Genomic DNA, 15694 nt, shown 5'->3' on the forward strand with positions numbered 1-15694 from the left:
AAAAAAAAAAATCCAAACAGGTTTCCAATTAATCAGTCAGATCCCTGTGTCTCCGAGCCCCACCCCACTCCAAACCCCAGTGAATTTTCTCAGCCCCGAGGCACTCCAGGCCTCATGGGGATTTAGTTTTCAGGATTCTGCAAAACAAACCAAGCAGGCCTCAGCCTACCCTGCTGACCCCAGAGCCACTGCTGCCTCTGGAAGGCAGCTGCCCCTGATGGCCGGCTCACCTGTGGCCAGAGTGGCCTGACTCGCAGGTGTCACCTGGGCCTCAGGGGACGGGATGAGGCAGGGGTTGAGAGCTGGGGGAGGGTTAGCTTCATGTCTGGTGCTGCTGAGAGGCTGTCCTGCCAGACATAGGTGATTCTCCTCTGGGGGGTGGGAGGGGACAGGGCACCCAGCTCTGCACCCCCACCCTGTTCTCAGGCTGAGTCACCATGCACAAAAGATGCTCCTGTTGGGAATCTGCTTTGCCTATGGGCAAGAAAGTGACTGCTGCGGTCCCAGGTCAAACACAATGTGCCTTTCGCTCACACCTGGCCCCGCCCTGACTTCTGAGCCAACTCCTCCTCTGAGCCTCCTCACCGAGCTTCTCCCCAGGCAGGACCCATCCCGCAGGCTCTGGGAGGCTCCACCACTCCTTACCACTGGAGCACATTCCTCGCCCAGCCAGCTCCTTACAGGAGTGCCCTGCAGAGCCACACCCCAGCCACTGTGCCTCACGGAGCCACCCAGCCAGCGCCCAGCACAGGGAGAGGCTGCCCACCTGCAGAACGGGTGGTCCCTGGAGGGGCAGGCAGCTGGGGTGGACAGCAGGGTGGGGAGGTTCCAGTGCAGAGGGAGGGGCAGTCACACCCCAGGAGCCCCCTTCACAGTCCGGGGAGAAGTGTTTGAGACTCCAGTACTGGGAGCAGTGTTGGGGGGAGAGGGGGACACCTTAACATGGGTTCAAGTTCTCCCAGAAAACACCTGCTTCCTCCATTAGCATCTGCAATTAGGGGCTGATGACACCTGGGTCCCCCCAACCACATACAAATGAGGCCTGCCCTCACCTCATAGGAACCTTACAGATGTGCACTTGGTGGGTAGAGAGAGGCAAAGAAATACATGGTGGGGGTGGGGAGACAGACGTAGACAGACAGAGAAAGACAGACACAGAGACAGACAGACGGTGGCATCGTCTCCTTTCTGGGGATTCTCGGGGCCAGCCACTCACCAGTTCCTTCCTGAGCCAGGCTATAGCTTCATCGATGCTCTGAAAGCCTTCCAGCTTGCCAGTGGACAGGGGTGTGGTGCCCCGGCTGGCACTCCTGGCAGGAGGGGGGTGCTGCCCGGGTTCTCCCAGCGGAAGCAAGGGCTCCTGCCCCCCATGCTCCCCCTCCTCCAAGCTCGCCTGTGGTTCCGCAGCCGGCCTCGGGAAGGGCCAGGTCTGCTCCTCCAGCCTGGCCTGCCATTCCAGGTAGGAGGGCCTGCGGGTCTCCAGCCTCAGTTTCTCGGTGAGGGCCTTCAGGCTTCGGAGGTGGTCATCGGGTGCTGCGGCTGCTCCTGCCCCCTCTTCTGCACCCACTTCTTCCACGTGGATCTGGGGCACAGACATTCTACAGTCTGCCCTGGCAGCAGGACATGCGAGGGGGCGGGGGGCACAGGGGGAGGGTTGGTGGGTGGCACAGTTGGGTCCCTCTCTGGGATGGCCTCATCCAGGTGCCCGAGGGCATTTCGGGATGGGAGCCGGCCTCCGAGGCTGGGTGGCAGGGAGCTGAGGCACTGTGCAGTGAGCAGCACAGGGCGCCCTCCGGGAGGCTCGGGTCTACGATCCGTCCTGGAATCCTGTGGGTGCCATGCTCCACCGAAGGCAGGAACAGACAGGCATGGCAGGAATCTCGGGACAGCCTGTGCCAAGGTCTATCCGTCCTGAAGGCACTCGAAGACCAGACTGGCAGGAAGAAGGCCCAGAGCTCTCTCCTCTCGGGAAGGGCAGGCGGCTGGAGACCCTGTGGGAGGGATGAGAGAACCGCATCAGTCCCGAACCCTGCCCTGCCACTCAGAGTGGGCATGTCCACTCCACAGGAGGGGAAACTGAGGCTCAGAGTGAACTAGTGACTGCGCTTCTCATGGCTAGTCCGGAACGGAAGTGAGGTCATTTCAATACCTTAATTCAATGCAGAGAAGTTAATGACCAATTGACAAATTGTACAGTGTTTTTACCATTTATAAAAACGACTCTGCCTCTACTATCTCATTTAACGTCCCCAGCAAGTCTGCAGGGATTTGTTTTTATTCCCATTTCACACATGAGGAACCCACATCTCCTCAAAGTTAAATGACTCACAGAGATCTCCCAGCAAGAAATTGGGGGGACAAGCTCAGGCTGTCTGAATCTGAGGGCACAGGTCTCTCTTCTGTGTGGCAACTGCCGGAGGGTTCTCAGTGCCAGCCAGCAGGGCAACCACACCCCATGCAGGCTCAGGTGTGCCTGCTCCGCCGAGGCGCCACTGCCCCCTCACCACCTCCACCCACCACAGCCCCTGTCCTCCAGCAGCAGCTTCTACATCCAGGTCTTACTCCACGCTCCTAGCTTCTTCCTCCAAGAACAACACCTTACCTCACCTCTTCAGAGACAGAAGCAAATAAACCTGCGGCTGTGGAGGGAAGAAGGCGGTGGCACCTGGGCTGGATGGCTAAACGAGCAGGCTGTGACTCATTGTTCTAGAACGAGGCTTCTTGTGCTCACCTAAGTGCCTGCACGGCAGCACCTGTTTGGTAAGGACTTCGGCTATGGGATCTGATTTGGCCTCCTCATCTCCAGAGAGGAGGCATAAGCCAAGGCTCCTACGTTAACATCAGACATAGGGTGGAAACCTAACTCCCAGTAAGAAGAGACCACAGCCTCCAGACTCTGTGGCCCGAGGTCCATGGGGCAGGCAGCAGAGATGGGTGAATCAGAGTAGGAGATCTTTGATTTGGACCCAAGTGGTAAGCCCTGGACTTTCAGGGTGTGTTAAAAAAAAAAAAAAAAAAATCTGTGCTGGGGGACATGCGGCTGTAAAAAAGAATGAAAATTGATATGGAATGATGTTCAAGATAAAGCTTAAATGAAGAAAAGTACGATTCTCAGCAGCCTGGAGAGTAGGCCACCCTTGGGGTGAAAAAGGAGAAAGAGGGATTGTTACTGACTTGTAAATGACTAAAAACATCTCGGCCAAAAAAACAAAAAAAGGAATGGAGTAGCCATAGCCATAATTACTTGTTTGGAGTGAGGGGAAGTGGGCAGAAGGGAGGTGAGGGTAGAAGGGAAAAGAATTAAGATGAGGGTGGCAAAAGCTGAACAGTGAGCAGGACCACCTCGGGGTGTCCTGGGATTCCTCTCCGACATGGCATGCAGATACTCAAGAAGGAAGAGCAGAACTTTCCAGTCCAGACCTTTTCCTTAGCCCCAGCCTGCAGTGGGGATGTGACCGGAGGATGTCCTGCTGCCCGACCTCTGCCACCCTATGCTGAGCCTGCCCTGGCGAGGGGCATCCATGGAGAATGAGAAGGAATAGTCCACCCCAACTGGTAAGCAGAGAAACCCGCTCTCACCTCCAGGTCTGCTTGGAGCAAGTGAGAATCCCCCTGAGGAGCTGGATTCTGGTTCAGTTGGTCTGAGACGGGACTCAGACAGCAGTGTTCCGCTCCCCCGGTGATCTGAGTGTGCAGCCAGGTGGAGAACCGCTGTCTCCAGATGCAGACTCTAGACTTGGGATCAGATGGCCTAGCTCTAGGTCTTGTCAGGCTTGCTAAGCCTCATTTTCTTCATCTGTAAAATGGGGGTGATAAATACCAACCTCCTAGGCTCTAGCAGATTGGCAGAACTAAAATTCACAGGCCCTCTCTGAAGACTTAGCACGCTACGTCTGCAAACGAGAAGTGTACTCATGGGAGTCTTCCGTGCAGTTTCACGGTCAGAATCTGTCCAAATCTAAAGACTTAGCAGCTGCTTTCTGAGGCCCCTCCCAGGCGCCGTCTGCCTCTTTGCTGAGGTGCCAGGATCTGTTTCGAGCGTGTCTGGGGCAGCTGTACCTACTACAGGGCTTCCTTCTCCCTGGCAGGGGGGCTCTGATTAGATCCATCAAAGCTTCCTGGAGAGTATTCAACTGCAGGCAGATGAGCGGCACCTTCCCTGCCTGAGTTCTGTGAGCAGATCACACGGATGAGGAGCCATGGTGGCCCACCCCTCGCCCACCAGGCCGTCCCGCCGCCGCCGCTGCTGCTGGGTGAGGGGCTTCTCTTGGGTAGGAAACTGCTACAAGTGTGTAACTGTGCTGCAGGGAATTTACGTCAATCATTGGTTTCGGTTTTTTTGGTTTTTGTTTTGTTTTGTTTTGTTTTTGAGACGGAGTTTTCACTCCTGTCACCCAGGCTGGAGTGCAATGGCATGATCTTGGCTCACAGCAACCTCCGCCTCTTGGGTTCAAGCGATTCTCCTGCCTCAGCCTCCCAAGCAGCTGGGGTTACAGGCAGCCGCCACCATGCCCAGCTAATTTTTTGTATTTTTAGTACGGACGAGGTTTCACCATGTTGGCCAGGCTGGTCTGGAAATCCTGACCTCAGGTGAAGGCCTGCATAGACCATGTCAGGACTATCTGGTGGCAGGGGTGGCAGCCCCTGTGAACTGTGACCAGCTAGTCCTCAGATCTGCTGAGCTTCGTGAAGTGCAGAAAACAGAGTGTGCACATCGGCCCATGTGAGCCCCAAAGTAGCCCCCAGAGGCAGGTGAGATCACCCAATTTCACCAAGGAGAAATGGCTAGGTGAGGCTAGGGCAGCTGAAGCGCCTCACCCCCTGGTCACAGGCGGGTGCCAGCAGCTGGACCTGGGCACAGTCATTTGACTCTGTCTCAGCCTCTGTCTACTCCAGAGAGTGTGGGCTCTGGGGTTAGAGCTCCAGGGCAGCCATTGGCTTTGTGACGTTGGCACATTGCTTCATGACCACTCTGGGCCTCCGTGTCCTCTTCTGAGAAATGAGAGCAACCGGAATAACTACATAATTTGCAAGGCTCCGTGCGAAATGAAGATGCGGGGCTCCTTGTTTAAAAAGTTCTAAGAATTTCAAGACAGTGACAGCAGAGCATGAACCCACGCGAGGGGCCCTGTACCACTGCCCACGACCTTGAGGCCAGTCCTGGCGGTACTAACATCCACCTCGGAGGTCACTCAAGGGATTTAACAAGGTTACAAATGTGAGCTCTCAGCACACTGCCTGGTCTACAGGAAGCCCTAGACACAGTCATGTAGCCCTAGTCACGCTGTTTAAAATCAGGACGACGTAACCAGAGTTATGTCACCGTCACATCACAGACCATGCCCCTCCAACTGCACTGAGCAGCCGCCCTGTCGCTCTCTGACCTGCTGGGTGGCCGGAGCCAGTCCCTGCACCCTCACATCCTTCCCTGGACACCCAACGACACGAAGTCAGTTGATCCCACCTCCCCCAGATTTTCAGGTCTCAAAACTTAGTGGAGTCTGTCCTGCCACAGAAGGGAGAGAACAGCTCCGCTTACTAAAACCATTCCATGCCCACTCCCTTCCCTCTCTGCTCACATTGTAAATGCCCCGACCACAGCTCGGGGTGTGGGGGAGACTCCACCATGTGCTCTTTGCATGGCAGACCAAGGCCAGGCCGCAAAAGCCTGGTTTCTGGTCCCAGCACTGCTGACAAGCCGAGCATCCAGGCTCAGTCCTCTCCTCGTGGTCTCAGTTTCCCAATCTGTGGAATGGCTGAGGATCTATGAAACCTTGTATGTGAACGCTCTCTTTCAACTGTAGAGAGCTGTACCCACCTGAACAGCGTGTGGGCAACATGGAGAGGCCTGAGTTAGGGAGTCACCATTTTAGAGCACATGGTCACCTGCAGATGGCAGGAACGGGACTGCCCCCAGCACAGCCAGGCCATGAGGAGTTGCTGAGTCAGCATGTGTTTTCCTGGTCATCAGTGTCTGGGGACCACTGTTCCCCCGGGTGTCCTGGTGCCTGAAGAAGCCGAAAGGGGTTTCTTCCCTCCCCCTAGGCGCAGGAGTTGAGCTGGAATGTCACCCACACAGGCCCAGGGACGTGACAGCAGAAAAGCTTGTCACTGCTCACTGGGCACTGAGCTGGACCCGGCCTGAGCTGGCAGAGAGGTGCTGGCTGGGTGCCGGGGAACAGATGCCAGCACTGGGCAGCTTCCTGGGCTGGAAAAGCAGTGGAGGTCTCCCTGCTTGACAAACCAAGGACTCCTGGGGCCCAGTCCCCGGGAGGAACGGGCTTTCTTTACACGTAACCTGGGTCGTTCCTGGGGGTGGAGGAGCCAGAGAAGGAAGCCAAAGGATGCCGCCAGACCTGGGACCCAGGGTGTTGAGAAAAACGAAATCAGACCCTGTAATCCCACCAGGCCCAGGCACGCCCCTCCAGGCAGGCCACCCAGCAGCAGTGGGGACAAGCCCTTGGGAGGCGTGTCAGCCTTTCTGCAGCTCTGTGCCAGTGCCAAGGACCCATGCCACACACAGGGACTGCTGTTCCAACACGCTCCCTGGCTCCCTGGCCCACAGCGGCTCCTTGAAGGAGCCTTCGCCAATCATGAGCTAATTCCTCTGGCTGCTGGAGGAGCCAGGTGGGGGCAGCTCAGCCAACACTTTGTCTCATTATGACCTAATCTGTTCACCTGGAAAACTGTCAAATCCACTTCCTTGATGGGCTCCCAGGGGCAGGGGAAGATGCAGGCACTGCTGACCCATCCCCTCCGCACCTCCTCTCTCCTCACGTGCTCCTGCTGTTCCTTCCAGCCTAGCATTCTCCACTAGAATCCTTTCTTCTTCATAACACACAATCTTTCCAACCCCCAACTCAGCACTCCTGTCCCGCCAAACACCATACTCTCTCACACCCCTCACTCGGCACAAGCTTTCCTCCAGCCTAGAAAGTCCTTCCCTCCCTTCTATGCTTTAGTTCTCAGGGATTTTCTCCTGCAGGAAGTTTTGCTTGATTTGCCCAGGCTGAGCTGTGTGTACCCAGGACAACCGGGGCACATTGGAGCAACAATTACATCATCACAACATTAGCTAACGCTTACACAACACAACACGGGGGGGGGTGCTAAAAGCTTTACATATATTAACACATTTGATCCTCACAACAGCCCTATGAATCTGGGGTATCATCATCCCCATTTTACAGATGAAGAGACTGAGGCACACAGGTTCGGTACCTTGCCTGAGGCCACAGAGCTTGTAAGTGGTGAAGCTGGGATTTGAACCTCTGCAGTCTGGCTCTGATCTGGCCCCTAACCACTGGGCTTACCGCCCCTCTTAAGCCGCAGCACTTACACCCAGGGTCTTTGTCGATGGTTGCCTCTACCAGACTCTCAACTTCAGGGCCAGAACCAAGCCTTTCATGCTGGACCCTCCAGTACTTAGGACAATGCTGCTCTCTTTAAATGCCGTGGAATGAATGAGCCAATAAAACAGATTTCCTCCCACTCACAGCGACCTGTCCTTACTCAAATCTGAGCCAGCTTGGATGGGCTCAGAGAGGTGGAAAAAGAGACCCAGGCTTCCTCGGATGGTACCTCCCCTCCTGTCCCCACAGACGCCACCCACCCTGTCTGCCCTGACCACAAGTGTTCAGACATAGGTGTGCAGGCGCTGGGCCTGCAGTGGGACAAAGACAGGAACAGCCGCAGCTCATGCCAAATCCCAGAACTCTGTGCTGGAGTTGGAGGGGACAGTCTGGTGCGACAGACCTAGCATGAGGGCCTCCTTGGGGTCCAGTGCAGGACGAGGTCATTTCCATCCAGCAGCTTCCTCCCTCTTCTGGAAAGTGCACTCCCTTTCCCATGGGAGCCCATCCCTGGGGTTCCCTTTCTCCTGGGGTGTGGGGAGACACTGCATGAAGTTTTGGTGCCAGAACCACCCAGAGGCCAGCCTTGCTCTGAGCTGACCGGGGCCGCTGGGGCCACCGTGCTCACCACATATGGGGAAAGGGTCTACCTGGCGAGCCAAGCCAAGCCAAGCCAAGCAGGCACTGTGGCAACCTGGCTGTCAGAGCCCAGCGGCAAGGAGCTGGAGGCCGGCAGCTGGGCCCTGTGGAAAGCCTCCCGCCCTGCCTGGATTACACAGCGTCTACCTTCCGCCTTTTATGCTTCAGCTACTTTGAGTGGGGTTTCTGACATTCGTAACTGACTGACACAGCACACACTGGAGAAGGAATACGAAAGAGCACAGTGGATGCTTGCTGTTATTTGTCTTTTGTTGAACTGTCTGTTTGCCATATCCAACCCCCTCTCCTTTCTTGTGTAGAGGGAGCTCCCCATTTTGTGCAGAGCAGCAGGCAGGCTGTGCAGCCTTCTCTGCAGCCAGAGGACCATGTCCTCCTCTTCCTGGCTCATGCCCTGGTGACCAGGTGTGAGCATGTGACCCGAGCTTGGCCAGTCAGCTGCTCAGGCCCCGACTCTGAATTGGGTGTGTGTGAGTCTCAGAGGAAGAGATGGTTAGGGCGCATCTGTGAACCAGCCCTGGAGGCAGATGTGAAGTGCAGGGGCGGTGGCATCCTCTTAGCCACACTGTCTCTGCTGAAGGACTGGTCCGGGACCTCCTGCCTCTGCCTTCGGGATCTGCCCTGGTTCTGCCTGTTTTCTGGTCTTTACCTCCTGCCAATTCTGTGGGCGCCTGGCAGCCTTACAATAGTATCATTTTCTCTTGCTCCCAACCAAGAGCCCTAACTGAAATGAGACAGGAAGCACAACTCATTTGGGAAGGAAAATATATAACTGAGAGCAAACCAGTGTCATAAAATGTCATGACAACCCAAAGGCTCCCTCCCCAACCATTCCACCTGTGCCTTGGTGGTGGGGGGCGGTGCCACCTCCCATTGAGAACCACAGGGTGGATGGTCGCTGTCCTCCTAACGGAATCTTACTGAGTCTGTCCACATTCAGAGTTGACTTGTCTCCTAACTCACAATCCATGACAGGCTATGCTTGATGAGGACAGAATGAGAATTTCCCATATGAGTGAATTTATCCTTGCTCTGCTCCTCTGGCAGAAATGCCACCCATGGTTCCCTGTGCAAAATGGATACATGCTGGGTCGTGGGACCAGCCCAGCTGGGCTACAGCCGGACAGCAGGGCAAACAACTGATGGGCCGACCAGCCTGGCAAGCTGTGCTGTTTTGGGAGTGGCGCCTCTGGGCTGTTTCAGGACTGTGACAGTCCCCAGAGGGAGAAAGGGGTGAGCAGAGGCAGACAGAGTACGGAGGAATGAGCCCGGGCTGCATCTGTCTCCTGCAGGCTGCTGCTTCCTCTACCTGCGGCTCCTTCCCTTCTCATCGTCCCCTCGAGGTTGCCTCGGGTCTGTTCCTGCAGCCTGAAAGAGGTGCACTAACCCTATTAAAATCCCCACTTTACAGGTGAGGAAATGGGTAACTTTTCTCATGAAACCAGTGCCCAAACTCCCATAAACAGACATGATGGCCTGAGATCCTGGCCCAGGAAAAAGGGTGCTTTATTTAGCACCTGTGAATGCTGGGGGAATTTGCAGACACGTTCCCCAGCGCCAGCACGGGCAGAGCAATGGTAGGTCACCTTAAAGTTCACCAAGCGTCAGCACACACATTCAGGTCTCATGTCCTTCTGACTCCACATAGGAGAAAGCGGAGGCCACAGAGGCCAGCGGGTTCCCAGAACACAGATCTGAGGCAGGAAAGCGGGGGCGATCTTCACCCTCCGTCCCCTTCATCACAGCTGCCCCCCATACCCCTGCACTCCTGACCCCTCGGCCTGAGCCTGGGGACGTGGGCGCTGTCCCCGTCTCCACAGAGCTTCCTCCTCCAGGCTTCCTCTCCTCTGTCCTGCTGCTGGTTATCCTTCTAAAATGCAACTCAAATCCTGCCCCTTCTTAATAACTTTCCTACTAAATAACTTTGTTATTGAAATGAGGTCTCACTGTTGCCCAGGCTGGAGTGCAAGTGGCACAATCACAGCTTACTGCAGCCTCCGACTCCCGGGGTCAGGTGATCTCCTGCCTTAGTCTCCCGAGTAGCTGAGACTACAGGCATGTGCCACCATGCCTGACTCTAAATGACATTTTAGTAACATGTCAAACAGCTAATATGTATCAAGCACTCAATATATGCCAGGCACTATAAAGAGATAGCACCTCACTTATTTGCATGAGAATCTTGTGAAGTCTACACTGATCGTCTCATTACACAGATGAAGAAACAGAGGCATAGAGATGATAAGGCACAGGCCCAACAGCACTCAGACTACCTGGCAGGGCAAGGACTGAAACCAGGAGGTGCACAGCTCCCTGTGGAGGTGGAGGGAGGGCTGCAGCAGGAGCCAGGAAGGCTGAGCTGGGGACCAAGACCGGGTCAGAGGCTCTGTGATCCTCTCCATGGTCTGCTCAGATAGAACAAAGCAAGAGTGTCCTCTGGGAATCAAGTTACCCCCGGAGATAGCCAGCTCTGTCTTGGTTCTGTGCTGACCTGTGACACTTGCCACTCCTCACCAGAACCACCTTCACTGAGTTTATGGAGCATGTCTACACTGGAGCACATCTACACTGCAGGGAAGGCTGGGTCTTCTTATTCCATCATGCAGCAAACCGAGGTGGCAGCCTACGTGGCCAGCCTAGGGCCCAGGGCCCCTCAGTGACAGCCCAGAGCCTACTGCCCATACTCCTTGGGGTTGCTGTGCCATCTTCTAGAACCTACTATCTGGACGGGACTGGCTATCACCCATGTGGAAAGCTTTCCATCTGCAGGTATAACTGGGTTCTCCCAGAAATTTCTGGAAGGAAGAATTAGCTACACTGTGACTTAGGGCCCTGCAGGAGCCTCAGTAGGGCAGGTCTTGGGGGATAGGATGTCCTTAGTGCTGGTCTCGCTTTCTTGCCCCTGACACTGTCTGGGTTGCCCATGGCTCTGCTGCCAAAGCCAGGGTGGGCTCGGCTGGCGGGCGGAGGCCCATGTGTGTGTGCAAAGCGCTCTGTTTCCTCTGCTAAGCCTGCTGTGCATGCCACCAAGCCTAAAACTCCGCATCAGAGAGAGTCGTAGCTTCACTCAAGGACAGCATCTTCTGACTCCTCCGTCAACACCTGTCGGGTGAAGGGGTGGCCGGAAGAGGCATCTCCACTCTACCTTGCCCTGATGTTGCAGTTTCAGCCAGGCCAGGCCCATCAGCAGAGGACACAGCCCTGATTTCAACCGGAGACAAGGGCAGGGGCCATGAGCTGAGACCTGGGGCGGCTTCAGAGGCTAGAGAACAGTGAGGCCAGCCCCACAGCCAAAGGAGTGCAGAGGCTCTAAGTGGTTTCGGAAAATTCAGGGTGGTGCCGGGCAAAGCTCATGCCTGCATCTTTTCCTTTTGTTTTCTGAAGAGGCGAATCCCTTTTTTCTGGGTGAGAGGTCAGGAGGTCTGCGACATGGGTCCACAGTCGGCCTAGGGAGGCGGGCCTGGGGTGTGCAGGCTTTTCTGCCTGGGTTTAACCAGAAACACTTCTCTCACCCAGAGGTCCAGGCAGGACTGGGCTGGCCTCTGGCTGGGCTCAGCACTGACCAGGCAGCAGCCAAGAGGACTGGGACACAGCCCTGGGCCCCACAGCGCTGCTGCCGGTAGCCAGGCTGCCCTAGTGGTCCCCTCCTCCTCCGGGGTTGCCATGGCAACCGAGCAGGAGGGACCCTGCTGTCTGGCCCTGGCACTCATCTCTTGCTTTTCCAGCCTCATCTACATTCCAACCCTTGGTAAGAGCCAGTGTCGGAAGCCCTGACACGGAGATGACATCCTGCCGAGACCTGACCCTGGCCCCAGTGCTGCGCGTGGCAGGGATGGGTTGCTGGGGTGTGTGTGTGTGTGTGTGTACACGTGTGTGTGAGAGAGAATGTGGTGGGGTTGCATTGCTGTGAGTGAGAGTGTGGGGGGTGGTTGCCTTGCTGTGTATGAGTGTGTGGGGTGGTTACCTTGTGTGAATGTGTGTATGGGGTGGTTACTCTGCTGGGTGTGTGTGTGTGTGAGTGTTGGGGGGTGGTTGCTCTGCTGGGTGTGAGTGTGGGATGGTTGCCTTGCATGAGTGTGAGTGTGGAGAGTGGTTGCTCTGCTGGGTGTGTGTGTGTGAGTGTGAGTGTGTGTGGGGTGGTTACTCTGCTGGGTGTGTGTGTGGGGTGGTTGCTCTGCTGGGTGTGTGAGTGTGAGTGTGGTGGGTGGTTGTCTTGCTGGGTGTGTGTGAGTGTGGGGGGTGGTTGCCTTGCTCTGAGTGTGAGTGTGGGATGTTGCCTTGCGTGAATGTGAGTGTGGAGGGTGGTTGCTCTGCTGGGTGTGTGTGAGTGTGTGGGATGGTTGCTCTGCTGGGTGTGTGTGAGTGTGGGGTGGTTGCCTTGCTGTGTGAGTGTGTGAGTGTGGTTGCTCTGCTGGGTGTGTGAGTGAGTGTGCAGGGTGGTTGCTCCGCTGGGTGTGTGTGTGTGAGTGGGGGGTGGTTGCCCTGCTGTGTGTGTGGGGTGGCTTCCCTGCCTGGTGTGTGAGTGTGAGTGTGGGGGGCGGTTGCCTTGCTGGGTGTATGAGTGTGTGTGTGGGTAGTTGCCCTGCTGGGTGTGTGTGTGTGAGTGCAGGGTGGTTGCCCTGCTGTGTGTGTGGGGTGGCTGCCCTGCTGGGTGTGTGAGTGTGAGTGTGTGTGGGGTGGTTGCTCTGCTGGGTGTATGAGTGAATGTGAGTGTGGGGGGGCGGTTGCCTTGCTGGGTGTATGAGTGTGAGAGTGTGGGTAGTTGCCCTGCTAAGTGTGTGACTATATGAGTGTGAGGTGTGTGTTCTGAGTGTGGTTGGGGCTGAGTTAGGGACATGAGCGGGGCTGGATTAGGGGAGCAAGTGGGGCTGGGTTAGGGACGTGGGCGGGGCTGAGTTAGGGAAGTGGGCGGGGCTGAGTTAGGGAAGTGAGTGGGGCCCTGGGTTAGGGAAGTGGGGGGTATGGGTTAGGGAAGTGGGCGGGGCTGGGTTGGGGAAGTGGGCGGGGCTGGGTTGGGGAAGTGAGTGGGGCTGGGTTAGGGAAGTAGGCGGGGCTGGGTTAGGGAAGTGGGCGGGATCAGGGCTCCACAGGACAGTGCTCCTGGGGTTTTCTCCAAGCACCCTGTGGGCTACACTGCCGGGCGAGCATTCTCCCCAGCACATGTTGTCCAGCCAGGCAGCACTAGCCTTCCCCCTTCCTGGAAGCCTCCTGTTTGCTGCCTGGGTTTCCCCTCCCTGCTGCACACCCTTGTGAGAACTCCACGGTCTCTTCTGAAGGAGGTTGATGCTGTGCCACAATGTCATAGGCTGGCTGCTTCATGCCTGGTTCTGCTTGAACGTCACCTCCACGCAAACCCCAGCCTGGGCCACAGGATGGAGCCCAGCACTCGCCTCCCTGGTGCTTCCTGGAGTTCATCACTCACTCCATGATGTCGGTTGGTGTCTGTGTGTCCCACCCTTGAGAATGCCAGCTCCTAGCAGGCAGGAGCTTCCGAATTCTGTTCCTGGCTGTGATCCCAGCACTCAGAGCAGTGTCCGGCACACAGAGGGTGCTCAGGAAACTTGCTGAGTAAGACAGTGAGTACATGAATGAATGAAGAGGACTTTCTGGGCAGTCCATCTGGCCCTTTGTCCTTGTCTTTGGCCCTCACGGGTGAGCTAGGGACTGCACTGCCTGAAAGCTCATCTGAGGGCTCGCCTCCTCCCTGAAGCCCTCTCAGATTCCCCACCTTCCAGGCCACCTTTCTCTGAATTCTCCAGGCACTTGCTTTCCTCATGCTGACTGCACACTGGCCCACATGACCTTGAACTGTGGGAGTCTGTGGTCCTGTCTTCCTGACCAGACATGAACTCCTTGAGGGGCAGGACACTGCTGCACCTTTTGTGTGCTGAGCACAGGGCCCTGCAAACAGCAGATGTTCAGCGTGTGCTGATGACGCTGATGGGGTGAAGTCAGTGAACAAAGTCCAGCCAGAGTCGTTCACAGCTCCAGATGACATCTCCCCAGCAGAAGATCTCTCACAGCTTCATGGGTAAGACTTTCAAAGTCGGAAACGCTTCTGGTGGCTGAGTCATCTTTCCTGAGCTGAGATGGGGTAGTTTAGGAGGCCGGTCTCAACTTTATGTCTCATCCTTCCCCGATAGCCTTATGTTTGAATTTGACTCAGTCTTCAAACCTGGGTCAAACAGCACCTCACTCGACAGTCTTCTGTGCTTTTCTAAATGGAGCTGACGGCTTCCTCCCTTCAGACTTCGATCTGAGCACTTTCCTGCCCACTCTCAGGTGCAGCAGTGCACCTGCTGGATGGTTTTACTGAGTCACATTTCTGATGTGCCTGTCAGGTGAACGGATCTATTTTCCAGCATCCCTTCTGTGGGCATCACTGCTGTCTAATTTCAGGTGGTTCTGAAGCGACCGTGAGTCACAGCACCTGCCCTTCACCCCAGACCCAGGAACACTCACGACACCCAGAAAAAGACATTCATTTTAGCCCTTACTCTGGCAATAGTGACTGGGCCTGGGGATGTGCACTGGGCCACAAAAGGCCAATCAGAATATTTCCATGACACAGACACTTGGAGAAAGAGGGTCTTTTCATCAGGAGCAGCTCAGCTGGGAGGATATAAGCTTGAAGTTTCCAGAGTCTGGAGAAAGCCCGTTTGCAGTAAAAAGGGAATAAGCCCGAGGTAATGAGAACTAAGGGAAAAACAGAGAGACAGAGAAAGAGAGAGCATCCTGACATCCTCTGAGCCCTTAGGCCCAGCAGAACCTAAAGAGCTAAAGAGTGAAACACACCAGAAGATCTTCTGCTGTCAAGAGAGGCCAGAACGGCACTGCCCACATTAGACTGGGCTTCAGGAGGGCGGACTCGCCCCTACTTCGTCCCCCTGCTGCTCATGGCCACCTGCTGGGTGTAACCAGTTCAACTTCTACACATACTTTCTGATAATAAAATAAACGCACTAATGACTAGTCTTCTCTCTATCATCCATTTCTCTATTTCTCATTTATACAGAAATACATGAAAATTGTTAGAAGGAGGAGGAAAAGAAAAGACCTTTTTCCTATTGTGCCAGGCACTGTGCGATGTCTAGTTTAACCCCTGAAATGACCCTGAGGCACGACTGGTGTTATCTAGTATCTCGTATTATCTCTACTGCAGGCAAGGAAACCACAGTTCACAAGGAGGTCAGGGAGGGAACCACCATTCCAGCTCAAGTCTCCCCAGCTCCACCATTGTGACCTCTTCCCAGAAGGCTCCATTTGTACAGAAGTAACAGGCATGTGAGCTTTATCGTACTTAAAAAGTCCAGTGTTCCTAGAAACCGCAGGGGCAAATAACAACGCTGAGATATTCCCAAGGCAATGCTTTGTTTTTCTGTGAAGCTGTTCTGGGCAGAAGAGGAAGAACAGACCGAGCGCCTCGGTCTGCGGTGCCCAGCATGCGGGTGCTGTGAGTACGGCTGCTGTGGCGAGAGGGCCTCTTTCTGAGGCTGGGGTCTTAGTCCTCAGGCAGGGCTGGGCAGTGAGGGGACCTCAGGCTAAGGGAAGTTCTGTCATTAACAACCTGTGACCCTGGACAAGTCACACGACTCTTTGGAATTCAACTGGAACAAGGACTCATTTCATTTCCTTCCTTCCTTCCTTCCTTCCTTCCTTTTCTTTTCCTTCTTTCTTTTCTTTTT

General features: G+C 55.5%; 1 protein-coding gene across 2 annotated transcripts in view; it reads right to left on the reverse strand.

Annotated features, from left to right (window-relative positions):
* FAM167A (family with sequence similarity 167, member A) overlaps window positions 1-15694 on the reverse strand; it is a 49953-nt gene that overhangs the window by 26104 nt on the left and 8155 nt on the right. Inside the window, exons 2-4 of one of the 2 annotated variants that reach the window (XM_011942822.1) lie at window positions 3580-3796; window positions 2603-2753; window positions 1217-1991 (exon numbers count right to left, since the gene is read on the reverse strand). In XM_011942822.1, coding sequence (XP_011798212.1) covers window positions 1217-1597 — 381 coding nt within the window. In that variant the 5' untranslated portion in view covers window positions 1598-1991; window positions 2603-2753; window positions 3580-3796. Of the gene's footprint in view, window positions 1-1216; window positions 1992-2329; window positions 2553-2602; window positions 2754-3579; window positions 3797-15694 lie in introns of those variants that run through there. The other variant, XM_011942823.1, reaches the window with a different exon arrangement.

The sequence above is a fragment of the Colobus angolensis genome, unplaced genomic scaffold, assembly GCF_000951035.1.
Source record: "Colobus angolensis palliatus isolate OR3802 unplaced genomic scaffold, Cang.pa_1.0 Scaffold210, whole genome shotgun sequence".
NCBI lineage: Eukaryota > Metazoa > Chordata > Mammalia > Primates > Cercopithecidae > Colobus > Colobus angolensis.